Consider the following 27,930-nt stretch of genomic DNA (forward strand, 5'->3'; position numbering starts at 1 on the left):
AATTCTAGCAGCTGTCACGGTTGTTGTTGTTTGTTTGCGTTTCGTTTTCGTTTTCAATTTTTTTTTTGTTTATTGTTTATCACTCAAAATTGATTTGCTAATTCAAGTTTCAAGTTGCTTGTTGGCGATTCATTAGCACGGCATTTTGGTCGCTCATAAATTTGCCTGAATGGCCGCAGTTTAGCGCCACTTAGCTCAATTGTTAACAATACATGTTACGGCTGGTGTTAATGGCATTAAAACTATTAAAGCTCCAGTACCTTAATCAAATTTGTATAATTCATGGTATCAAATCGCACCTTTTCACTTTTTCAATTTAACAACAATTTTTTTTTTTTAATTTAACGTAAATAAAAACAAAACGCATTTAAGGTCCATTACGTTTTTGCTTGCTTTATTTTTGTTGAGCACATTAACGTTTTTATAGTTCGAGCGAAATAAGAAATTCACTTGACCGGACACAGCAGTAGGGGTATTCAGAACTTAACAATTTTAAAAATTTGATTATATCTTCTCATCCAAAAACTGGTTGTTTTTGAAACAAAGAATTGAAGCTGGGTTCATTAAACCTGTAGCCAATGTTGCATTCATTTGTCAGTTAGCCAGACTACCCGTGTTGCGCAATGGTAAATTTTTGTTATTTCTTTTTTTGTTGTTGCTTTCGCATCGATATTTCTGCTGTCACCAATTGGGTTCAGTCATGTGATCAAATTAATTCAGCTTCAGCGTCATCTGAAATGGGACTGTACAGTAATCACGAGTATAAACACGGTCCTCATTAAAACCAGCCGGCCAGTTAGCCATACATTCAGCCAGCCAGTTATAAATACTAACTTAATATACCGGCAACGTATTAACATTTTAATCGACTGATTTACGCTTTGGCGGGGAATTCAATCTTTATTTTTCACACATTGAATGCTAATTTAAATTTGTATTTCAACAAAAACTAAATAAAAAAAATCACAAAAAAAAACAAGCAATAAATGCTTGGAAATTATTGAATCATAAACTTCCCCAAAACGGCTGCAGTTTAGCTAGGAGACGAGTCAATTCTAAGCCCGGAACGGCGTATTGAATTTAGTTGATATTTAGCTGGCAATGAACTTGGACAAGCCATACGAGTATTATGTAGGGGACCATGACATGCTTTTCGGTCTTTAATAAATAACGCAAGTTGTCAACGTTATCGGTTAATTTCCTCAAGTCAAGTCAATACAACAGCCTCCTCAATCATAAGTAAATATTGATTGCATAATTTGACCATCGATCGCAGCGACCTGTATCAAATCTTAAATATACGACTCGATATTGATATATGCATACGTATGTGTCTTTATCTGTATGTATGTGTATTTGTGTATACGGGAGTAAGTCACGTGAAGCCTCGGGGCAACTAATTTACATGCCTCAATGCATTCCACTGCACTCCAGCGAATGTATCGCATTGCGTAAGTTGTAATCCGTAGGCCTATATGATGCTATTATTGTTGTTGTTGCTGTCGATAGTGTTAAAAAAATTATAATAAAAAAATTACATTTAATTGTGCTTTTTTTTTGTTTTTTTGAGTCGTAAGTCTTCATGCTCATGATTACGATAATTATAATGATCAGCTGACTGCGATCTGTTGCCTGTTGGCACAATTGTTTGTGTTTACTGGAGTAACAGTTACTTTTGTCGGGCGTTACGTGCACTCCATAAATAATACGTAAATATGCAGCTGAAGTGCATACAAATTGACAAAGCCTTTACACAAAAAACAAAAAAACCTGCAGTCTCGATGCCCAACCCCCAAGAGCCTTGAGCTTGTTATTGTTGTTGTTGTTGTTGCTCATGTGATGACTGATAAGTACATGTAGCTATCAGTTTAACTGATAACCGCCGAAAACTGCTCGTGTGCAGCTTCGCTTTATTATCCAAATTCCAAGGGCTCTCAACTGGCTAAAAGTATTGCGAAATTAGGCCGAGGATCTTCAGTTTTACGATCCTTTATGGCAACAAGGTCGTAAATTCAACATGCGCATCTCTACAACTCCTGAATTACTCTGCTAATGACTGTGAGAAACTCGTGGACAGGTTTTTATTTTTAATTATTTGCTGTTTTCTCGACTTTAAGTTGAGCATGAGAAATTCAATTATCAGCACGCCAAAAACAACATTCAATTTTAATTTATTTTATACGAATTGTAATTAACGGTTTCTGTTTAGTAATGCACATTTAATTGTTCCTCCGAAAGTACTAATCTGAGGCTGTCACTCCGCCGTCGGTCAACGGGTCGTATGCGCAACGCGATCTGACCGCTCGAAAGTTGCGCATACGTATAAATAAATAAACATGCAGCTGTGACTGTGCATACAATTCGAAAGTCTTAATCAGAAGACAGCCCTATATAATTAATATTAATCAGGCAAAAAAAATACATTCACTGCAAGCATCTCAAATATGTCATAATTAGGGTTAACAACTCAACTCTACCGGCAAATAACCGATTATCTAAATATTCCACAATCTTCGGACTGACTTCGCTAAAAATTTGGAATTCAGTGCTTACATTAGTTATTTTAATTACCTGTTTAACTCGTTCCATTAGAACTAGAACCAAAATACTACCGCGATTTCCCCATCATTTTTAATATAATCATTTGAACATCGAATTATATTATAAATTCGATTATATATAGAAGATGTTTCCACTTAACTAACCATTTCGTTTGTTTTGTTTTCGAATTCCAGCTATAAGGAATGCAATTTGATGCGGCAGCTCCATGGAGAGTGCTTGACTTTAGAATACTCTATAATGAATTACAATTTATTAGAGCCACACATTTTAACCATGAGCAATTAAAAAAAAATTTGATTTTGTATCCCCAAAAATTTAAATAAACTTAATTAGCGTAGGGTATTCAGAAACCTGCATTGCGAATTTGATATTTAACTTGACTGGGTTTATCTAGTAATAGTATTCTTTACAATATGATAGTTATACCATCTGTAATATAAGTAAATTTGCACAAAGCTTTAAGCCCATTTTACCCATTATAAATGGGTACAAAGTATAAAAAGTGCATTACATGTTCGGTGTGATTTACTCGTAATAAGATTCATTTTGTTGATTGTTTGTTTGTTTATTTCAACGTTTTTGTTTTGCGTTTGTCATTCGTTTTCAAATATCTTTCAGTTTTTTGCCTGTGCACCACTTTATCAGTCGTTCAACACGTGTTTTAAATCTTATAACAAAATAAAATTGTTTTTGCTACTTGGTCGCTTCTCCCCAACAATGTATGTGTGTGTGTGTGTGTGTGTGTTGGGGAGTGTGCGTGATTTATATTTGATTGATTGCCCGCTTTAGGCAATTTATGGTCAAATTATTGGTTACAATTTTAAGTGTTTTTCCATAAAATATGGAATTATTTAATTCTCGAGGCAGTTCTAGGAACACGAAATAGTTAACCCACGATCTGTGATTATAATTATAAAAAACAAAACCACTACACGATGTGGTTAAGAATGAGCAAATAAAAAACCCCATTCAGAAAACCCAGCAATCCAGTTTCTATCTACAAATTTAATACTATACTATGTATATTGTGTATTGTGCAGAACAAAATTAAATTGGCAAATGCAAATGCAATGAGCCAAGTTAAAACACGGAAGAAGTCGATCGTGTCATCTTTTTGGACAAGTCAAATTCTAGACTGACACTCGTATTAACATATCAATACAGTCAGTTTGATACTTTATGACAGAGAACTGAAATTAGTTGGAACCCAATGAGCTTTTCTCAGTTAAATGTTAAATGTTTGCCTTAACTCCGATTTTTATCTGCGCCACACAATTTAGATTTATGATGGGCGCACTCGGAAACTGATTTATTTACGGTGTGGTTGCATTGTTTTATTTCGTCGTATCTGCTGATTAATTTTCCTCTGCGATAGTCACACTATATGTTAGTTGAAGTCTGTGATCGCCACGCGATTTCTAGGGTTGTTTAGTTTTTCAAGTGGGCAAATTATTGTGCACTCATCGACAGGCAATTAATGGTGAATTGTTTACATGAAGTGCGCATATGATATGGATTTTTCGAGTCTTATTAATTAACAAATTTAAACAAGCTGTGTCCCTTTTTTAAGATTGGGTCACTTTTATGACTCATCAGATGTCACATACAAATAAAGGCAGAAAAATGGCTTTGTTTAGTTGGAATTTTTTATTTGGGCATAAACAAAATTGTTTATATTTATTTAAAGTTGCTTGGCTGTCAGCTAATGCAAGCAATGCGGCATGTTTGTTTATTGTCTTTTAATATCAATTAAAAGAATGCCAATGTGGTATGTAAGCTGGACTTGAGAGTCATGTGTCTTGTGTGAAATCGCCAACAATTCGCTCAGAATAAAAAATGCAGTGAGATTGTCATTGTTGTTAGTGTTGTTGCTGCTGCAAAAAAAAAACTTGAATTGCTGGATTTTTGAACCAAAAACAAATTAACTGAGCGACCTGGCTGTGGGAATCCCCTCTCATGTCAAGAAGTACCTGGGCCTGGCCTTAACATATCTTCAGGTTCAGGTCTGTTACATGAGACCAAAGCATCTACATACATATGCATATATATTGTACTCGAGACTGACCGCCGATGAAAAGCCGCCGTCAAGTCAAAAATCAGGTTTTCTTGTTGTTTTGTATAAGGGGAACTCTAACGAAAGCCGGTGGATAGTCTCGAACATCGCTGCTGCTGCTGGGCAGGCGATTGCAGGTGACACGAGCGAATTGCCACTCGTGACTCGCACCTATTTATAATCAGTTCCCCGAGCATTCGGCGCTACAAACGAACTCGACGGTTTCGTGCTGTTGTTGCTGTTTCTGTTGCTGCTGTTGCTGTTGTCTCTGCTGCTGCTGCTGCTGCTATTGCTGCTGCTGCTGCTTCTGTCTCGATCTCAATCTCAATTTCGATTCATTCCCGCACTCAACGCGCTCGCGAATAGTTTAACATTTTTTTGGGCTCTCTGACCAACCAACAAAAGAAGTGAAGTGAGAAGTGACAGTGACAGTGTGACAGTGACAGTGTGACGCTGAAATGAAGCCGTAGAGTGTCTAAAGACGCAAATAATATACGAAATAGCAAAAGAAAGAAAAATAACAAGATAAAAAAAAAAAACACACACAAACCTTAAAGAGCTCTACAAGTTGACAAGCGACATTCGACATGAGTGCCAAAGATACGGGCCATGTTAATGGCGCCTTTAATGGTGCTGAGGTCTCACTCGATATACCCACAAATACTCTATATCACACATCCCGAGACTGCATCGTCCAGCAGGAGGAGGAGCCCATATCTTCAGGTGGTTGGGCGGATTCTTGTCGCAGCACTTGTGCGAATATTTTCCGTAAAAAAACGCTACAGAAAAGATTTCCCATACTCGTCTGGCTGCCACAGTACAAAAAGGACTATATTTTTGGGGACATTGTGGCCGGCATTTCGGTAGCCCTGACTGTGATACCTCAGGCCTTGGCTTATGCTGGAATTGCTGGTCTGGATTTGCAGTATGGACTGTACGCCTGTTTTCTCGGCTGCTTCATCTATATCTTTATTGGCTCCAGCAAGGATGTGCCCATTGGACCAACTGCCATTTCGGCGCTGCTATCATTCCAAATCGCTGGCGGAAGTTGGCAAATGGCCACGTTGTTGACCTTTCTCACCGGACTCATTGAAATTCTGATGGGCATCTTTCGACTCGGATTTCTCATAGACTTTGTGTCGGGTCCTGTCGGCGCGGGATTCACCAGTGCCGTGTCCTTGATCATCTTCAGCTCACAGATGAAGGATCTGCTAGGCATACGCACCAGTGGAAACACCTTTCTCCAGGTGTGGATCAGCATCATCAACGATATACACAACATCAGCTGGCCAGACTTTGTGCTCGGTCTCATCTGCATCGTTATGTTGCTAAGTCTTCGTGCCTTGGCCAGTTGTAGCTTGGGACCCAAGCAGGGCAAATCCACCTGCCAACGGCTGCTCACAGGCATCTTCTGGACGGTGGGCACAGCACGTAATGCTCTGTTGGTTTGTGGCGCCGCAGGACTCGGCTATTGGCTGTCCATCAGTGGCAATGAGGAGCTGGTGCGCACAGTGGGCTTTGTGCCCAAAGGAATGCCCGAGTTTCAACCTCCTCCCTTTCATATGGATGCGGTGGTGAACGAGACAAGTGGTTTAGTGTTGGCGGATGCTCAAAGCTTTTGGGATATGGTCAGCACACTTGGCTCTGGCTTGATTGTGGTGCCAATGATTGCGCTGCTGGAAACCATGGCTGTGGTCCAAGCATTTGGTATGTAAATAACTTACCTATTAACTTGGAATTCTCTTTAATCGCCTTTTTATTTGCCTTGCTCTCACAGCTGATGGCAAACCCACAGATGCCACACAGGAGCTAATTGCCTCTGGCATTTGCAATGTGGCCAATTCCTTTGTCCAAGGACTGCGCAGCAATGGAGGCGTGGCACGTGGCGCCATCCTCAATGCCAGTGGAGTGAGGACACAACTCTCCAATCTCTACACAAGTGTCATAGTCATCATTGCCTTGCTCTACCTCACGCCGTGCTTCTACTACATCCCAAAGGCGGCGCTGGCAGCTATCATCATAGCTGCTGTGGTCTTTATGGTCCAGTACAGAGTCATCAAGCCCATGTGGCACAGCAAGAGTGAGTAGTCTTTGACTATAAAGAATTTTAGATTATTTACTAAATTATCCACTTGTTCTTCCCTTGACAGAGACGGATCTGATACCTGGTCTGGGCGCATTCTTTGCCTGCTTGGTGTTGCCTCTTCAGCTGGGCATTCTGGTGGGCATTGGCATCAATGTGGTCTTTATACTCTACCAGGCGGCGCGTCCCAAGCTGCGCATAGAAACTCTATCTGTAAGTAAACAAAATATGCAGTTGTTGACAGACAATTTCTCTAATCAATTATTTCCATTTAGACTCCTCAGGGAGAGAGATATTTAATGTTGACGCCAGATCGCTGCCTTATCTTTCCATCGATGGAGTTTGTGCGGAAAGTGATCAACAAGCAGGGCGTCAAGTCCACACTGCCCGTTGTGATCGACTGCACCCACATCTATGGGGCTGATTTCACAGCTGCCAAGGTGATATCGACCATGGTAACAGATTTTGCGCAGCGTCAGCAGCCGCTGTTCTTCTACAATCTACAGTCGAGAGTGGCACAGGTGTTTGAGGGCCTCAACAAAGATCTGGTGGCCATCTACGATATCAGCACGCTGCACGCCAAGCTCGCCGAAAAGACGCACACATAACCTCGTTATATGATAGATTAATTTTAGTCTTTGTATTTATTTCACAAAAACAAAAAGAAAAGAAAAAAAAAAGAAGCAAAACTCTGCTAGACCAATTTCAATGCTTTCGCGAGGCCAGCGACTTGTTTCGTTTGGTTTAGGCCAAAAATGAAAAAGAAGCGATGTGATGAGATGAGATGAAATGGGAAAAAAATAATAATCTGAAACCCACGCAAACGTCACCAACGTTACCAACAGTCCAGCCAAATAGTCAAATATTTTCCGTAAATTTAATTAGCATTTAAGTTTAAGCAATCTTTCATTATTTATTCGCTTGTGAATTTGATTTTGATTTTGGCAAAATGCTGTGAATTTTTATGTTAAACTAAATCGAAAATCGATTTTTGCACCTCATTGTTATCTTTTGAGATTTCCTTTTTTAGTATTATACGAATATTAGCATTCGTACTTAAATAAAAGCACAAATATTTAATAATAGTACAATGATTTATTTCTCGTTTGATTACTCATGATCCATAAATTTTCTCCCACATCTCCTTTTGGCTAATCAATTTATAGCACGCTTCCATATTTAGAAGAACAATTATCTAATCAAATGTGTCGCAATTTAAGACTTTCCCCATTATGACTGACGGGACGTGATTTCCCATTGATCGACCCCAGTAAATTTACAGTCATATTGTGTAAAGCCAAGACAAATGAATTATTCACGATTAGATAATATATTAGTCTACTCACTCTCACTCTCACTCTTTTTACACCTGTATGACTTAGAACTTGTTGTAATGGTTAATAACTGTCATTAAAAATATAAATATTTATTAGAAAACGAGCTCAGCGAATGTCTAATGCAACTTTTTCTTATGTTGCATGAATGTATGCAATCATTTTACTTTAAAATAATTTTTTACAAACAGAAAACAACTATTCAAATATTTGAGTTATGTACACTTTTAAAATTGAAGCGCAAATTGAAAATGTATTTCTAAAAAAAAGTGTAGCATACTTTTGTGCTAACACATCTAAAAATTGTTGCATAATTTTATAATTAAGCTTGGTACGCAGCTCTGTAGAATGGCTGGCAAAAAAGACAGTGGAAACAAAGTAACTATATTTATAATATTTAGAAAACATTTAACAAAAAAAATTTGTGGAAAACTTTCATTTAAAAAAAAAAAACCCGAAAAAAAATCATATAATTTTAGTCATTATTTAAATACTATATTTCGTTTAAGTACCGTATGTTACAAAAATTATATTATAAACGTTATTTAAAAGCTTGGCATAAAAATCTATATTTTCATAAGAAAAAAATATTTATCGACTCGATATGTACTTTAAGATTAATTTTTCTTATAATATTTATTCTGTGGGGAAACACTGGTAAATCAGCACTTTCCAGCACTGCCAAAAACAAAAAACTGTCATCTCATCCAAACAATAAGCAACATCATACAGAGCGACGTCTTTCTACTCCAGCAGCAGTCTGAATAAAATCGAAAGATATCGCAGAAATTTTTAAAAATATTTAGATTTGGTCTTATATAAATGTCGATATCGGTGAGTAGTATATAGTAATGATTAAATTCTTCAAGTAATCTTTTGAAATTCGCTGCCAGATGGACGTTGCTGTTGCTAAGCCCTCAGACTCAGCTAAAACTGGCAGACTTGGTTCCGGTCTCAGTGCTTATTATGAACAGAAAATATCCGAATTGCAGTTTATAGTTTCCGAGAAGCAGCGAAATCTGCAGCGTCTGGAGGCGCAGCGCAATGAGCTGAATTCGAAGGGTAAACGACTGTTTAAAGTATTTTAAATTTAAAATGTATTTAATTCAAATTATCTTTCGATGCAGTGCGTCTGCTGCGCGAGGAGCTGCAGCTGTTGCAGGAGCAGGGCAGCTACGTGGGCGAGGTTGTGAAGCCCATCGATAAGAAAAAGGTGCTGGTGAAGGTGCATCATGATGGCAAATATGTGGTCGACTTGGAGAAGAACATTGACATCAACGATGTGACCAGCAACAGTCGAGTTGCACTTCGTCATGATAGCTACACGCTGCACAAGATACTGCCGAATAAAGTGGATCCTCTTGTCTCCCTCATGCTGGTGGAGAAGGTGCCAGACTCCACGTACGAAATGGTGGGCGGTCTGTCCAAGCAAATCACGGAGATCAAGGAGGTCATCGAGCTGCCCATCAAGCATCCCGAGTTGTTTGACGCCTTGGGCATAGCTCAACCCAAGGGAGTGCTGCTCTATGGACCACCTGGCACTGGAAAGACCCTGCTAGCTCGTGCCGTTGCTCACCATACCGAGTGCACCTTCATACGTGTGTCCGGCTCGGAGCTGGTGCAGAAATACATTGGAGAGGGCTCTCGCATGGTACGTGAGCTCTTTGTGATGGCTCGGGAACATGCGCCATCCATCATCTTCATGGATGAGATCGACTCGATTGGTTCGTCGCGTCTGGAGTCGGGGAGAGGTGCTGACTCCGAGGTGCAACGCACAATGCTGGAGCTACTCAATCAGCTGGATGGCTTTGAGGCCTCCAAGAACATCAAGGTGATCATGGCCACCAATCGCATCGATGTGCTTGATCAGGCTCTATTGCGTCCTGGTCGCATCGATCGTAAGATTGAGTTTCCTCCTCCAAGCGAAGAGGCACGCGTGGACATTCTTCACATACATTCACGCAAAATGAATCTAACACGTGGCATCAATCTGCGCAAGATTGCTGAACTGATGCCTGGTGCATCTGGTGCCGAGGTCAAGGGCGTCTGCACCGAGGCGGGAATGTATGCTCTACGGGAGCGCCGTGTCCATGTTACCCAGGAGGACTTCGAGATGGCCGTATCCAAGGTAATGCAGAAGGACTCTGAGCGCAATATGTCCATTAAAAAGTTCTGGAAGTAAATGCACTTCAACCCAAAAATCAGTTAGCTCTATTTATAACTTAATAAATTAGATTCATTGACGAATCCCAAATTGGATAATATAAATTAACGATTTCATTGAATCGCTCTAAATAGTGAGTCATTTCTGAGTGTGTGTGAGTGTGTGTATCTGTGTTGAAAATAATCTTCGAACAAATAAACATTTTCAGTCTGCCAGTCGAATGATATGAGACTCTTAATATGAGCTCGTATAATAAACAAATTTCGAGTATTAAGCATTTTCATCAAGTTATCATGATTTTTTTTTTTCGCAACAAAAATGACTAGTCACATGGATAGCTATCAACTAACAACTTTTATTTGATATTGACCATTTTTCTGATATGTTTTATTTCACATCTTATACATATTATCATAGCAATCCGACCGATTAAAATATTGCTATATTTTTTCCTAAAAGCTGAATTTTCGATATAATATTCATTAATTTAAGGCAGTTTTAGTAAAGCCACGTAAATATATTTTAAGATAGCTATCATTTTTTTTTTCTCTTTCTGATTTAGATTCTCTAAAATACCTTTAATATTTGGCCTGCAAGATAATGATTCGAAGGATATGCGAGGGTAATTTTACAGCTGAAAAACTTTGTTGTACTGGAAACATGTATATTACGATCATATTTCCATTTTTTTTTTTTTATTAATTCAGAAAATTATATGGATATTCTCAGTATTACTATATTTAGATTGTGACAGGAAGTAATCGTAGAGCTTATATTAAAGACAGACCATGACTTTCAGTTAAGTATTATGATAAACTCATGAAAGTGCAAATCCAGCTGAAGTCTTATTCAATTCACAGTTTGGGGGATGCCGTTTAATCCGTCTCATGGCAATTAAGAAATGCGCTTCCAACAGCACGCAAACAGCTTCAAATTACCCAATAGTCCAGCAAGAAAGCAATGACCCAGGCAGTTGTTGTTAGTGCTGTTGTTGTTGTTAGTGTTGCTGTTGTTAGTGCTGTAGTGTTGTTTGCTAAACAACAAAACGGAGCAATTTACGTTGGATTGCAAACTCATAAAGTAAACGTTCAACGGGTTTGCACTTTCATTGCACACGACGCGGACTTGATCGGGTCGCCGTTGCAGACGCGCCCAACTCACCCGACCAACCCGATCCCGACCAGACCAGACCACAACCGGGTTGTTGTTTATAAATGCTTGTCGCTTCCAGGCCGATGCTGGCAATTGGCAAAGAGTGTCCACCGGATTTACAGATGCTTTCCACTTGCATTTCCGTTTACATTGAAAGTAAAAGCGTTTTCCAGCGAACTTGCCGATCGACTTTGAATTAACAATTGTGTGGCACTTGTGGCACTCAAATTCGCTCGCCACATATTAGATACATTTCGCCTGTGCAACAGGCAGGACGTCCTCTTTGAATACGCGCTAAATAAAACCCGAAACTTATCGTGTAAGTGTTGTTATTCCACCCGTGGCCAGAGAGCAATCAATGTTCGTGCAGTGCAATGTGGATATCTGTCACATTGAGTGATTACTGTCTTGTGATATGGTGACTCTCATACTGTCCAGTTTTTTCTGTATGTTTGTGTGTGTGAGTGTGAGTGTGAGTGTGTTGCAAGGTGATTAAGGTGGTCCCGGCCTTAAAATTAAACAGGTTCTTCTCGTAATTGCTGTTAAAGCTGACTGACACACTTAATCGCTAAGAAGAAATTCTATCCTCTTTCTTGTGCCTTTATAAGGTGCATCTCTTATTTGCTTTAAATGGGAAACATTGCTTTAAAGTTGATCAGTGCTTAAATAGAAATATGATCGTTCTAATTTATAAATATAGTTAAAAACCATAGGTTTGTTTTTTTTTTGTTTTTTTTTTTTTAAATTTGTTCCTTTTTGCACTTATAAATTACATTATGTCGATAGTTTTCGCAATTTATTAAAAAACTTACATTGTTCATGAGTCTTATTTATTTGATTTTTATTTAATTTTTCATCTTTGATATCTCTGTAGTAAATTATCGATAGCATTCGGATTTTATGTTTTATTTTATTGATTTCATTTATTTTCCAAAATTTCGCTAGTAATTTTCCCGAAAATATTCCAATATAATTGCTCAATTTTGGAGGAGTCTAATTAAATTGTTTATTTTCTCGCTCATAAATAAAAGTACCAAATTTATTCGAAACTTATCTTATGATTTTCTCTTAAACAGTACAAGTTATTTCATATGAATTACAAACCACTTCTGGAAATTGATCCCTGGAAAATTGATCCCTGGAAAATTGCCATACATTTTGGTTGCAACTAATGCTTTGTTTTTTATACAGTCAATTTGTTCAATAATTTTTGAAATTTATCTATTGATTTCCCTTCACATTGTTTTTTTTTTTCGACCCACGTTTGTTTAAGTGAAATCGTGTTGGAATCGTATTTGCAATTAGCTTTCGCAAGCCTCAAAGGCCGTTGTAGGTGTTTTTGGGAATGGTTGAAATGTACAGGTGATTCGCAATATCCGTTAAACCGGTTGGAATAGGGAAATCGAGAAACCGATCGCCTGCTCAGCTAACAATTGACTTGCCACAGGAACTGTTTTGCACCTGCAGCATCTGCCACTTCCTGCCTGCCAACGGATTGCATAAAATTAAATTTTTCTTTGTCTACATTGCAGCCATGTTGCATAAACTGAAGCGTCACGAGATGTCACTGATGTTGCACTTGTTGCTGTTGCTGCTGCTGTTTGGTAAGTTGACAATTTGCATATGGAAATTGTAAGTCAACAAAGCTGCCTCATTTCCGTCTCTTTAGCTGAGGTGCCAGCATTTGGACGCAAGGTGAAGCGCAAGGATGCACATTACCATTTAAACGTGCCACCACCGCCGCCGCCACAGCACCAACATGCCTCATCTGCACCACAATCGGTGGTTATTGAGCATGATGTGCCGCCCTACACTTTTGAAGATATCAATCACGATGAGTTTGCAGCGCCCATTAATCCTCCATTGGATGGCCAATACTCGCGGTATGAGAGCTCCGATTACATTCATCACAGCACTCACAGCAACAGTGGCAGCAGCGGAGGCTACCTGGTGGACAACGGATTACGCAGCATTGCCAAGGGATCCGCAGATCAGGCCATCTCTGCCGTAGCTAGCCAGAATGCGGCCGGCAAGCAGGCTTCCTATGTGGCCAAAAGCACCTTGGCTCAAGCTGCAGCCCAAGCAGCGGGCACAGCTGTTGCCGTGCTCAAGGGAAAGGAGGTGCTGCTCCATCGACTGGAGGAGCAGAGTGTGGAGGCACACAGGTCGGTGGACAGTGAACTCACCCAGCTGCAACAGGCCAAAAGATCCGCCAAGGCGGCTCAGTATGCTGCCCAGCAGGCCATCAATCATGTGAGTGTTCTCACAGCCGCTCTCAACAATGCTCAATCCAACTCGGAGTTGGCCCAGAAGGCAGCCGCTGAAGCTGCCGCTGAGCTGTCATCCCAAATCGATATGGTGGCCCAGGCGAAGGGCAAACTGGAGCAAATTGAGTCCCAGGCATATGCTGCTCGCTTGGACTATGAGGAAACACGCGAGGCGGCCGAGAAGGCAACGCTCTCTGCCCAGGAGGCGCAACTAAATGCCAATGATGCGGCATTGCACGCTAATGTCGAGCTCAGTGAAGCGGTTCACATCCACGACAAAAGCGACCGCAATGCTAACGATCCGGCGCCGCCTCCTCGCAACAATAAACGAGCATAGGCCAGGCCAAGACCCATTATGAACCTGAAACCCATCGCCAGATCCAGTCCCAGTACCCAGTTTACCTAACGGAGTCTTGGTCATGGTCAGCGGTCAGCTTGTAACTCTTTAAGTACAATTCAATTATTTATTACCATTGTCTTTTCGTTCAACATATGTTTATAATAAATTTATACGTTACACAACAAAAAAAAAAACAATGAAATCAATCTTTACGCAGATGTTTAGATTACATAATCAGAAATATCAAGTTTATGTGGAAGATAATTACCAACTGGAGTACAATTGAAGAGCTTAAATCGCTTCAATTGTGATTTATTGCATAGTTTTTAAGCTGTGTTTCTACAGCAAACATTTTATAGTATCTAATTTAAAAAACAATCTAAAAATAATTTTAACTGCCAAAGAAATAACTCTCTCAAAGTTTGCCTAATTAACTTTCGCTTTTTCTAACCTGCAATTAATCTAATTGTATCATTATTCAAGTTTTATTTAATATAATCCATCTTGAAGCATTAATGTGATTTCAAAGCAACGTTGAGAAGTCAAATGTTAGACCATTTATCAAAAGTTTCAATCGTTTTTTAAAGTGAGGTTTTTTAAGCGTTAAAGATTAAAAAATGTCGATATATCGTTGTGCAAATAATTTAATGTTTCAGCTGTTTTGGTTTTAAAGTTATAAAGTCTTATTTTTAAATTAAGGCTCCAAGCTTCCAATCCAAGATTCATTTCAGCATTTTGTTTATGGGGATAACGTGTTTTATTTTGTCGAAAAATACAATAAATAAATAAAAGTACAAAATAACACTAACCGCACATTGTCTCAAACATACACTTACTCATAGAATTGCATTATGCAAATAGTTTAACTAGAAACTGATCCACTTAAAGTTAAAGCTAAGTAATTACGGATAGATATAGGGACTACAGCTAGGACCTGGCATAGGCGCTGCCATAGGAAATGATGATGATTTGTGATTGGCCAGAAACTACAGACAATCGTTTGGCTTTCGCAAGGCATTGACTATGTACGGCAAATCGACCAGAGATGCTCGATCATGAACTTCAACTTAACCTAGATCTCAGATAGCAATTAGATGGACTAAATCTAGTTAGACAACTGCTGCTGGCTCTCTCCCTCGGGCACAACATGCTCATGCTCGGCCTTTGGTTCACTTGCCGCCGCCTGCTGCACTGCATCCAACTGGATTTGCGCATTCTTCGCCTGCTCCAAGCGGCGAGAGACGCCCTCCATGGACTCTCGCAATGTGTCGATGTCAACGGCGTTTTCATCCTTATCACCATCCTGCTCCTTCTTGTGGCCATTGTACTTGGAGAAGTACGTCAGGCTCTTCATCAACTGATAGCTCTTCGAGATGGGAATATTGGAGTCATAGACGCTAGTGCTGGAACTGCAGTCGACATAGAACCACCAGTTGCACTTGAGTATGGTCTGATCGAAGAGCGTATTCTCTGGGCACAGAAAAGATTTCCTCACCATGCCATCGTCAGTAAGGGCACACACATGAAACACCTGGAGAGGATTATAATTAATAAACTTACATACAACTTGGTTAATCAATAACTAACCATGCAACCCAAATCTGTGTCCGCATAGAGGCCTGGAAAGTGCTTTTGTCTGGTGCAGGAGAAACTCGTCGGAGGCAGATCAACCTTTGCCTTGAAATTGTCATCGAAATTCTTGTCGTAGGCTACAGGATAATACTCCTTGGGCGCATTCATAACCTAAGAGGGGGAAAAACAATACAGAAGATTGAGTATCAATTGGTTTTACAGTTTATTCTCACAAAATAGAACCACTTTTCTTATAAAAGGTAATATAAGTAAAGCTAAAATTTTTAAAATATTAAAACTAAACATGAGAACCCTTTACTCTGCAAAATTTAAACATTGTTTTTACTTTTTAAGACATTTAAAAAAAAATTGCATATTTAATCATCATTTTCCAGTTTATATAGTTAAATAATTTCTACAATTTTCAAGGAAATACAATCTACGAAATTTAATTTTTTTTTATTAACTCTGAGATAAATAGAAACGATATTCTAATTTTAGAATCTATGTAATGTTGTTAAGTTTTTTTTATTTTTGAACAATTAAATTTATATTTATATTCTAAAGTATTCCAAATAAACAATCAATTAACTATGCACTCACCTTGGAGACTTTGTGCTCGGCCAGCTGTCGAGGCTTTGGTGTTGTTGTCGTCGTTGTGGTTGTGGTTTTTACAGTAGACGTCCTCATGAATTCCTCACGCAATTTGGATGCCAGCATGGCCCGATGCTCCGCCTTTAGTTGTTGCTCACGCACATAGATTGCATGCTTAATCGTGTCCACAGTGACATTTGCAGCAGCGGCAAGTTCCTCGACGGTGACATCCTTCAAATCAAATTTGGGCTCCTCGAATTGCAGATAATTGGGATTCTTGGACACAGTACGCTGCTCGGGCTGTTCCACATCCGACTTGCCCACATTGGCAATACGGGCAATGGACTGCGGCATGGCTTGGAAAACAGGCACCGCCACAGGTTGAGATACCACGGGATTATCCGCATGGAAAGTGCGATTGGAGTGCTAAAACATAGAGGATGTTAAAGTTCATTTCAAAGGCTATGGATCTCTGAACTCACCGGTTTCTCATTGGTATCTACCAATCTATTATTGACGCTAACCCGCGGCTGAGTTGTGTCCACTGCAATGCGACGTTGAGCGTTTAGAGCTGTTGGCAACGGCTCGTTGACCACGGCCTTTTGTGGTATAGGCCGGAAAGCAGGTACACCCAATGTCAATGGTCGCGCCTCCGTCATGAGTTGTGATTGCGGCTGTGATTGCTGCTTCATCACGAACCCTTGACCCTGCTGCAGTAGCTGCAGATTGTATGGCAGCGGTCCCGTCGATCGGGAGGAAATTCGTTTATCGGGCAGGGGCTGTTGCACAGGTACATTTAACTATGGGAAGAGAAGTTAATTTATTAATTTTATTACACAATTACTAAGGCTGTCGAATTAAGAAATTTATGCATCGATTATATTTAAAATAAAATTTAAAATACAAATTTATTACATATGACATGGAAATAAAAATCGAAAAAAAATATTTTTTTAAAAAACTAAATTAAATTAAATTCAGAATGAATTTAAAGGCCATACCATAATCAAAATGGCATTCCGTTTGAAAATCGATACAGTTTTTACAAAGTTATGTAAGTTTGAAGTCGGTCAAACCTTTAACTTAGCAACTTTACAAGTCAAAATTGTTCTCCAATTTGACATGATTTTTTACAAAAAAGAAACGTCTCAGAATCAAAATTAAAGTATTGTTTTATACTAATTACGATATAAGGAGTTCATTAAAAGTGAAAACTTGAGATTTAAAATTTTGAATTTTCAAAAATCCCAAGGGGGGACCCTTAGTATCGAAATAAATAGCTAGACCTAGAGCAAACATTTTTTTTGAACGAATTTAAAAATATTTGAATGCAGCATGTACTTAGAGGCCAAATCATGATCAAAATGACATTCCACTTAAAAATCGGTTCAGTTTTGATCAAGTTATGACAGACTTCAAGTTTAGCCACTTTACAAGTCAAAATATTTAATCCCATTTTTCAGGATTTTTTACAAAAAAATGAAAGGTCTCAGAATCAAGTTTAAAGTGTTGTCTTGTTTTATACTAATTACGATATAAAGAGTTGATTTGAAGTGAAACTTGAGATTTAAAATTTTGAATTTTCAAAATTACAAAAGGGGAATTGCATGGAAATCCGGAGGGAAAAAGTTTTTTTGTAATGAAATTAAATTTTAATGTAGAATAAAATTAAAGGTAAATCTATAACTAAAATGGTATTCCGCTTCAAGATAGCTCCAGTTTTGACAAAGCTATGAATGTTTCAAGTTGGTCAAACTTTCAATCAAATGGCGAGTCAATACCAAAAACTTTCTATCCCAGTTAAATTCACAAAGAACTAGTGATGATGTTAATTAATAAATAATATTTAGTTAATCAATTCTCACTTACCTCCTGCTGCTTTGCGGAGGGCAGCGTTCCAATTAATTCTGGGGGTCCATTCCTATAGCTGATAGCACGGCGACGATCGCTTTCTAAGTTGCTCAGTGAATCCTTAAATCCCAACTCATCGCCCACACTGAGACCTGTAAGCAAAAGTCTTTATATGTTGTCTCTTAGGTTTCAAGATTCGGTGTTTTGACGGTCTATCAATCAAAAACAAAACAAGTCAATTATAACAATTCCATAATGAAATTGTTAATGAAATGCTTTTGTCTTTACCGTCTTTTGTCTATTCCTATCAATGGCTTATCTATTGTATACAATGTATAGTATTGTATGTACAGATCTCTAGAGCCAATGGTCAATGCTACGGATATTGAACCGCATTCAAGTCTTCGACTCTCCTCTCTCTTAGTCGAGACTCAGCTCCGTCAACGACTTGACATTGGCATTGGCATTGGCATTAATTCATTGATTACTTAAATGCTGCGATTAGCTATCCAATCGTGTTTGTTTTTTTCTAAATATATACACTACGTACTCATATATACAAAAATATTTAAAAAAGTATAACATATAGAAATAAAAAGGTGGGATTTCTAGTGGAGATTTACCTAAACCGAAATGTGCCTTTACGCCACCCAAATTTCGTACACGAAACAGTCCAGACTTTTTGAAGTTACAATCGAGTGTGAAACCGTAATCGGACATAAAAACGCACGTCCCGCAAGCCAATCCTATAAATAAATAGAAAAAGCATACACAGAATAGGATAGATCTTTAATATAATACAAAAGGTCACAGGAGTTAGTAAACGAAGCGTGAGATTATTAATTGATTGATGGAAAAAATGTTGAGGAAAACTTGATGCAAACTAAAGATGAACCATTACCAAATTCAAATTCAACATTTATAGATAAATATTCTTTGTAAAGCAAGCTACAAGCTGTGAATGAAACAACATACGCTACTGAGTTGACTGAGGATTGTGTTGTATTGGGTTCAGTTGGATCTTTTGTTGGGTTGGTCACCATCACAATCCAATTAAACAGGTCTTGAAATTGCCGTGACTGCCGTTGGCACAGTTTTCGCACGCGTTAACAAAACTCTACAAAACAATTTAATAACAAATAAACTACGAATACAGATATGAAGAATACGGAAAATATGGAAATAATCTCAAAATTTAAGCGATGCCCCGCATCAAATTCGAAATGCGTTGGCTGAAATTTTGATTGATGATTGACGACTCTTCTTTATCCATGAATAAAGCCCACAGATGCTGGAAATTTGATAAAACCACAAATATTGTAAATATTAAGGTGTCAAATTGAACAAAGAAGGCATTCAATTTTGGAAGATTGTACACATTAAAGCGGAAACCTCTCAAAATGTTTCTTAATTTGCAATTATACTGTGTTAAGATCTCGGATCTTTTACGGCCTGTTGCCAGAGGGCAACGCAACTCTGACACGCCGTTTAGCTAATAAAGCCGTGACCAAAACAATTATGAAATAAGCTCAACTCAAAGAACTCTCATTTCAAAGTGGTTGAACAATAAATATTGGAAAAACTTCCTTAAAAACTTGCCTTTTGGCAAAGAAACGACGAAAACAAATGTGAACTTATGTGACTACGAGAGGTACTTTAAACTAGTTGCTTAACTAACAATTTGTGTGTTAGTCAATCGCAAAGCATACGTAGTTCAACAACAACTGAACCAAATTGCAACGTCTTGAGTTCAAATTAAATTGTTAGCATGTCAAGTGGGACATGAAATCTGTCAGTTTTGAGTGGATTCTTACAAAATGACAACAAACTGAGAGTACTCTAACTATGTGCATGAATAATGCCAATGATAACTCCCATATCCATATTCATAAGTCGAGTAATTGAAGGCTGAACTTATTGCCCCCCATCCAAATCGTGTGCATCGATACAAAATACACATCCAACTTAATGAATGTGGCCTGTGGCTGGCCAATTAATTGACTGTCGGACTTGTGTTAATAGCTGCACTTACTAGCTAGTCGATCTCATGCATTGGTTCAAGGAAAATGGAGCGTGTTTTAAAAAAAAATATAAACAATGCGGACTTTGGCATTAGTGAGGGCTAATTTTGAGATACATGTACCCGCATTTATGTGTATTTTGCGGTTCGTTGGGGTTACTCAGACATTGTTGGATGCCATTAACGGATAGAAACCACATGCATATAAATAATGGCAACACAACATGACAAGACGACATTAGCATCTTCAATTCAGTTGCCATTATTCGACCAGAAGCTATTAAAACAATAGAGAACATTTGTCTACGTGAGGTCAAAACACAATAGTCAATAAAATCTATCACTTTATCAATTTTGTTTTATTATTTTAATAATTTTTAATTTTTTTAAAAGCGTCAAATGGTCTGATTAAAAATATTTGCATTTAAATTCTAATATAAAACTTATTAGAATTTTCTGAACTATCTTATATTTTGGAATACTTTGCTTATTATCTTAGCTTCATTTACCCTTATTATTTCATACCCATATTTCGATTTTGTATTTATTCTTCTACTTTCAAATTAATGTGATGTCTCTTCTATTGAATATCGATTAAACAACAACTTTCATTCCATAAACTTTAAGTATTAACTATAAAGTTGCTCACTTAGTCTTGCAAATTGCACATTTACCCAATTGTCAATTGTGAACACGTGAAAATCTATGAAATGCACATTAAGCATTCGCCGTGTTGGTCGCGCAGCAATTTTAATTACACCCATAGGCGGATAAAGGGAAGCACAACAATTGCAAATTGGTTGATAAAGACATTAAACTAAATTGACTAAGGAGAAATTGGCAAATGACATCGAGGACAGGCAAGGCAAAACGATTAAAATTGGTAACAAAAATATTAATATCAGCAATTAAATACAAAAATACCGAACGAAAACTAAAATAAATTTGTGCAGGCTGCACAAAGGAAGAGCAATAGCCGGCAAATAGACCGGCAGAGACAACTCAAACAAAAACAAAAACAGAAACAATTGCAATAACAACAATAACAACAAGTCCAAGTTGAAGAGGAACGACAACACAGTTAGTCACAGGCCGCTTTCACCGTCATCATCTCGAGCGCGTCTGTATGAAATGTTAGTGGTTTGAGTTTGAGTTTGGGCTTGAGTTTATGACTTGTCGCTGGAGTCGCCACGCCAAGCAAATAGAAATTGAAACTGAACAAATAATGAGGCATAAATATGCAGTCGGTGCCGGGCTAATAGCGTGCCATTGACCACCGGCCAGCATGAGCACGAGTCATAATCCAACTATCGAATTGGTCGTTACTTTCCGTTTCAGCCAAATCCGAAAATCGAAACCAAAGCAGTTTTTAGCAGCCTCCTCCCGTGTGGGGAGAGACCAGGCCAGTTAGCACCTGCGAAAGTGGGTCAAATAAGAAGGTTTTGGCAAGAAAATAAGTATAATAACACTGATATTAATTGCTGCCGCATTTGTGGAATGTTGTGTTGTACATTAATTCAATGTGACTTCATCGCTGGGCCAGCAGATAAATGCAAATATCTTGTATAAATTATGACCGATCATTTTGGGCCTGAGCATGAGCATGAGCATCTTGTTTCTCGGTTTCTTAAACCGAATTCAACACTTTTAACCGGTAAGTGTTTCTTTATGTTGCCGGGCAAAGCCTTAACCTCTGAATGCCATTTGATTTCCCCCTTTTATATCGTGAATTTTGAGCCCATATTTAACAATTTTTACATTCAGCTTGCATTGTTTGGCAGCGTTTTTATGTTTCATTTTTTTTATTTTTTTTTTCATTGTTAACAAGAGAGCATTGTTCAAGTTTGATAACGTATTTAAGATGCTAAACGAAAAGTCAACATACTGAAGTCTTACTGTGGCAACTATAAAAGGAAACCACTTTGAATTTAATTAAACGATTTGAGCTGAGAATTCCTTTCCCTTTCATTGGATATCTAGATAAAGATAAATATCTAGATAATTTGTTACACCCAAACAACATAAAACTTGACCTCGCATAAAGTTTCTATTTCCCACCACAAATCCCAAATAAACTTTAAACAAAATGAATCGTCGTCGATCATTTTGGAGGCATGCAGGAAAAGATTTAACTTTAACGATATCTGTGGGATCAACAGTGGGTATACAAGTAGATAATGCTGCCGAAATGACCTTGGCTCAATATCCATTACGGCATACCTGACTGTAGATAGACCCCGGTCTAGTGCGTGATCTTAGCCAAATTAGAAGCCAGCCCAGACAACGGCCAAGAGTCGCATCTGTGTAAAGTGTCAGCTGCCAATCTGCATGCTAATTCGTTTTGTCAGTTAATTATGTTAATTGAACGTTGCTCTTGACAGTGAGTGATAGGGCCCCAAAAAACAAAACACCCATCAAATTGTTGAATGTTTAGCCACTTCAAGATCTCTACAATATGTCGAATTAAATTGCAATTTGAGAGCCACTTGTTCCATATGAAGTTGCCGAGTGTACTGTGTGTGTGTGTGCGTGTGTGTATGCACTGTAGTGTCTGCGAGTGGCCAATAAGTTATAATAACAAAGCATAACTTTATTATTTGCTTAGTCATACCGAAACTTAAACACACTTTTTAATAAATCAATATTTATAATAATCTTAAATCATATTTTATCTTTTATCTTAAATCAAATGGATTAGAAATTGAGTTTCATCTCATAAAAACGCGTGTCTAAGATATTTTTTGTTTTATTTTAAATCCAAATCAAAAATTAACAAAGAGTTTGCTTTCATAAAAGTTAAGTTTATAAGCCTATTCAAATGGTTATTACAAGGTTTTTGGGAGCGGCGAAGATGATGATGCGTTAGATGATTTCAGCAAGATGTCAGTTTACACTTACAGCCCTCTATATATATTGGTTAGCAGTTTCGAAAGATAAATGTTGAATGTCGTGGCAAATAACAATTTTTAATAGCTATCTTAGAAACAATCATTTAAAAATGTACTTTCTTTAATGAAAAAAAAAAAAAAACAAATACTTAACAATGAGCAGCTTAAGAGCGCTATGAAGTATTGAAAAGACTCAAAATAAGCTGTCGTAAACAAACAAAAAAAAAATGTAATCAATATTTGTGCAAAGATTGAAGAAGCAGCAAATAATCTTTTCATTAGATTGCCAACTTAATGAGGAAAAGGTACAACTCTCGCGTTAGGGTAATAAAAATGCCACAGCAAACAACAACAATAACGAAAATAATCATGATAATAGGCAACAAAGACGCCCAGAAGCAATGCAGCGCCCGGGCTAACAAATGAGTCTGCATCAGCTGTCTCGGAAACCAAGTCAAGAGTCAAACGCAGCTGGAATCAGACTCGGAGTCGGGACGGAGTCGGAGTTGGAGCTGGAGAAGATTTTGAAGTCGGCGTGCGTGACCTTTGAAGGTCTTACGTGAGCGAGCGGGTTGCGTGAGCGGGCCAAAGTTGCCGCAAGCCTACAAGAGACTTACTAACATACTAAAATCTTTGCAAGACCCAAAACAATAGTCACATGCTAGTTATTTATGTGGACTAGTTGTATTTATGTGTGATGGCTGTGAAGATGCGATAATTATGCTTTAATTTATGGTTAATTGTTTACAAAGTGCGACGGTTGCTTACAAAATGAGATCAAATTGGGATTAAAGCTGGAAAGTAAGATATTATAAGAAATAAGCCAGCACATTGGGTCTGCTGTTTGTAGCCTTTCACTTTGCAAATTGGCCACTTAATGGCAGCCTTTTTCCTTGTGAGAGTCATCAATATGACAATGCAATTTACAAGTTGCAAGTTTCTTTTGCTGCACAAGGGCTAAGCCGGGCTTGTTGCATCTGGCATTCGGGCAAATATAATTTTAAAAAAACTTAATAGTGAAACTGCTAATTGCTGTTTGAAAGTCATTTCGTATTTGCCTGTCAGTGTGACAGGGCGTATGCGCATTATTGGACACTCAGTCGCGTCCGTGTCTGCCACAAGTGCCAACATAAATAACTTCAACAACGGCAACAACAAAAGCTGCAAGCCCTTTAGTAGAGTTTTTTTTGTATTTACCTCATTTTTTTTGGAATTTTTGTACTAAGAAGTTGCATAAAGCGGTCTGCCAAAATGTGGGTTATATAAAAATAAGCTATACACATACCCACACACATTCAGTCAGAGAGAAAGAAACAATTCCAAAGCGCTGCGTCATTGACCACAAAACAAAAGATTGGTCAGCATCACAAAGCAGAAGAGAAAAAAAAAATGCGAAGCCAAACGAAGCCGACTTGAGAGGCATCTCAATAATTTTATTGGCTTGGAATTGATGAATCATTATCGTAGATTGACTCTATGAAGCCATCATCAGTACTATATACTGACCACACACAGCTTTGGGTCATGGGAATAACTGGCCATGTTCTTGGCCAAAAATAAGAGAAAAGTCTAAATGAGAGAAGACATATTTCAAGTAGTATGCAAATGAAGCATTTCGGCTTATGCAGATTTTTTGACGCTCTTCTCGCGTTGACCATAATATCAAACAGGGCCGAAAGCCGAGTCGAGTGGCAATTAACACCGAATGATGCTGGTGTTGATCTACTTGCCCATCTTGAAGCTGAACTTGACCGATTTTCGGGTGAACTGGGCGTATGCTAGACAGAATGTCCATAATAAAGACAAACTCAATGACGATGTGTGCGATGATCTGTGTGCCTAGATTTGATTTGTTATACTTCAGACTGAAACACTTTACGCCAAATTGCAGTGTGAAGGTTAAACTAAATAAGTTTGTATTTAAATTTGCATGCGAATTGATTAATATGGCTCAATTCAATGGCCAAGAAAACCGATGTTATCGTAACACCTGCCAAATTGCGGCCATGGATGCAAATAAATGACTTAGCTGGGCACTCTTCACGTATTCTTCAAACACACTTCACAGTTGCCTCTCAAGTTGTTATCGAAAATTACATGTGTCTCAATTTAATGACCAAAACCCTCTAAAATACGATTCTATCAGTTTCAGCTTGATTGCTCTGCACTTAGAACAAAACAAAGCTTTTCAACATAATTTCTTGCAAGTCATTGCTAATAGCACTATCCAAAAAAAATATCAGGTTTGTTTCTATTTTTCAGCTACGAGTTACGTGTACATTAGCAAGGTTTTAAATGCTCAAGCTCGTTTGCATTGAGAAACCGCAGAGCTAAAATATTAATGCATACCCCCAAACCGACAGAAGCTAGCCAAATAATCGGGTTAAGCGCAAGAGGCAAACACAAAGACAATGCAAAAACAAAATAATTTAAAACAACAACATGTGTTAGAATACTTTGAAGTACAATCGACTTGAAGATACTGTATTTTTAGCTACAAAGTGTCCTTGATCTGTAATATACTTGAATCTTTCATATATAAGCATAAATATATGTATATATATTAATATAACTTTGCATAAACAAAATAATAATTGACATATACACGACTCAATAGAAATCAATTGATAAATGAATGTAGAACAACTTGTTTCAGCTGCTGTTGAAAGTTCTCTTGATTACAGGGTATCAGCAATGTAAAACCAGTAACTAGTAAACATCGATTGGCTGCATCAAAAGTGTTACAGCGAGTTGGCAACAGTTAAATACAATAGTTAAATCGAAAACTCGAAGAACTCCACGGTTTTTCCTTCTTGCCACAAACAGTTTTTGGCGCGCAGTTGTAGACCTGCCATCGCCCCCCATCTCCCGCCCACCTGCATGGCAGCTCACCTGCTGAAGTGGCAGTTGACATAAATTCAATTTTGCAGCTCATCTCAATTGAATTACCTCCAATTACATGGCATACAGGTAATGCAAAACCAGTTTAATCATCTTTATAATTGTATTAATATTTAAACGCTATTTTTTTATGGCCAACAGCGTCTTCTTCTTCTTCTAAGCAAATACACAAGTTTGGTTATGATGCAAAAAGAATTTATGTGCTGTGGTTTACTAACGAAATGTGTGGCAGACTCTGTGGCAAGCTGTTTAATAACTTATATAATGCGTGACAAGACAGCTCAAAACGAAAGACTTAAGACACAAACTTGATGTCGAAAAGATATGAAACTTGTTTAATACGATTTAATTACATGAATATAATTTGAAAATATGTAATATGTAAGTAAGTTAAACCAAGTGCAGTAATGTATGTTAATTTGCATTAAAATTTTAACAATAAATCAAAACAATTAATTGGCAATTATTCGAATTGAGTTAAACTCAACCGACACCTGTGAAAAGCGAAAACGACAACAAAATGAAAACAAAATGCACTTTACTCACTTGCCGCCTGCATGATGAGAAATCCAATAACAAAGAAATTCATTTTCCACTTTTTTCACACTTTTTATTTTGATTAATTTCGTAGAGAGTAGCTGGGTATTCGGTTATTTGTTCGGATTCGTAGAGCGTACGTTAATTTCGTTTGCCAATTTCCTTGTTGAATTAACACTCACACTTGCACTCACACATTCAGTGTGTATAAACTTCAGCTGTGGATAAACATAAACAATTTTTTTAAGCTTCTATGGAAATGGAAAATAAACACAAGCATTAAACGCATTATTAAATTGCTTTATGCACGACTCGTGCCGACAGAGATGAGCCTCGAATCGGAAGTTATAGTTGCCATAATTAAATTTAATTAAGCTATTATAATTTTTTTATATTTTCCTGCCTGCGCTTGCCTGTATGTCGAAGAAAAATACCCCAAAAGTGATCTGAGCCAAACAATTGCCATGCCAAGAAATGCGCGTAAATTGAAAAACCGGTAAACAGAAAACGCAAATGAGCTGAGCAAACACTCTCTCTTTCTGTTTAAACTTTAAAGTAAAAGTGAAGACGCAAACGCAGATGCCAACCCCGATGTCGATGCCGATATCGACAGTCGCGTGGGCCGTAAACGCTGTAACGCCAATCAATTAATATATCAATAAAAAATATATATGACTATGTATTTATGCATATTTGTTATGATATTTAGTTTGTTTTAATAATGAAAATCGATGGAGCGTTTCTTAAGCGTAACGGGCCGAGCACTTTCCAATTATTTGCTCGGTCGGCCGACTGTCGCGCCATAATTTTCGTAGCTGTCTTGGTCTGTTTTCGTAGCTATTGTCACTATCAACACGGGCTGACTTGGCCACGCCCACCTACCCAAAAAACGTCGGCAGTCGAAAAGAAAAAAAAAATTCAGAAACAGAAACAACGTGCAGCAGCTCTGTGTTTAAAACTTGGTAAAGATAAAATCGTAGGTAAAAGTTGTTTTCGATAAGCTTTTATTTTGTCTGTCTGTTTTAATGTTTAATGTATAATTTTTTATATATTTTTTTAAATTCATTTGTATTAACACAAATTTGAGTGCTGCTCAAATCAATTAACAAATTGACACATTTTGCTTTATTAAATGCTTAAAAATTAATTCAATTATTTATTGACAATATTCCATTGGCCTCGTTATATTTCACTTTTTCAAATTCTTGTTTTACGTTTTGTTATTTTATTTTGAAAATGAGATATACATATTGGTGTATATAGATATAGTTATATGTAGATCTTGTTTTGGTATTTGTAATTGTTGTTAGAGCGAGTCTCCTTTACCGAATACGTTTTAAATCCGAGACGCCACAAAACTGACAAACGCGCGACGTGTAAGACTTGCAACTTTAACGAACGGCCAACGAATGTAGACTGAATATGAATCAGAAATTGTGGCTAACCGACCCGCGAAACCAACACAAGCAACACCAAGACACAACACACCGAACTAGCCTCTTTGGAGTTATGGCTCGGTTTCGAAAGCGACGGCTTTGCGCATGCGTGTCTGCGTGTCTCTCTCATATGCTTAAATGCTACGTCACTTTACAACACTAAACTGATATGTGAG

The 27,930-nt window shown here is 37.9% G+C and overlaps 4 protein-coding genes across 4 annotated transcripts; 3 read left to right on the forward strand and 1 right to left on the reverse strand.

Annotated features, from left to right (window-relative positions):
- The first annotated feature begins 4,817 nt into the window (after positions 1-4,817).
- LOC117791146 (sodium-independent sulfate anion transporter) lies at positions 4,818-7,488 on the forward strand. The gene is made up of 4 exons (XM_034630815.1): positions 4,818-6,322; positions 6,393-6,695; positions 6,766-6,911; positions 6,974-7,488. The coding sequence occupies exons 1-4, from the start codon at positions 5,203-5,205 to the stop codon at positions 7,304-7,306; spliced, it is 1,902 nt and encodes a 633-aa protein (XP_034486706.1). The 5' UTR covers positions 4,818-5,202; the 3' UTR covers positions 7,307-7,488.
- A 1,316-nt stretch (positions 7,489-8,804) lies between these two features.
- Positions 8,805-10,342, forward strand: LOC117791154 (26S proteasome regulatory subunit 8). The gene is made up of 3 exons (XM_034630825.1): positions 8,805-8,866; positions 8,926-9,094; positions 9,160-10,342. Exons 1-3 carry the CDS (start codon positions 8,855-8,857, stop codon positions 10,212-10,214), a joined length of 1,236 nt encoding a protein of 411 aa, XP_034486716.1. The 5' UTR covers positions 8,805-8,854; the 3' UTR covers positions 10,215-10,342.
- Positions 10,343-12,896: 2,554 nt separating this feature from the next.
- On the forward strand, positions 12,897-14,122 carry LOC117791157. Its single transcript, XM_034630834.1, has 2 exons — positions 12,897-12,952; positions 13,018-14,122. The coding sequence occupies exons 1-2, from the start codon at positions 12,910-12,912 to the stop codon at positions 13,950-13,952; spliced, it is 978 nt and encodes a 325-aa protein (XP_034486725.1). The 5' UTR covers positions 12,897-12,909; the 3' UTR covers positions 13,953-14,122.
- Positions 14,123-14,688: 566 nt separating this feature from the next.
- On the reverse strand, positions 14,689-27,677 carry LOC117791149. The gene is made up of 8 exons (XM_034630819.1): positions 27,645-27,677; positions 26,328-26,536; positions 18,596-18,718; positions 17,991-18,124; positions 16,604-16,921; positions 16,131-16,547; positions 15,543-15,698; positions 14,689-15,486 (listed from the first exon to the last, which is right to left on the reverse strand). Exons 2-8 carry the CDS (start codon positions 26,368-26,370, stop codon positions 15,061-15,063), a joined length of 1,617 nt encoding a protein of 538 aa, XP_034486710.1. The 5' UTR covers positions 26,371-26,536; positions 27,645-27,677; the 3' UTR covers positions 14,689-15,060.
- Positions 27,678-27,930: the final 253 nt, after the last annotated feature.

The sequence above is a fragment of the Drosophila innubila genome, assembly GCF_004354385.1.
Source record: "Drosophila innubila isolate TH190305 chromosome 3R unlocalized genomic scaffold, UK_Dinn_1.0 2_E_3R, whole genome shotgun sequence".
Classification (NCBI taxonomy): Eukaryota; Metazoa; Arthropoda; class Insecta; order Diptera; family Drosophilidae; genus Drosophila; species Drosophila innubila.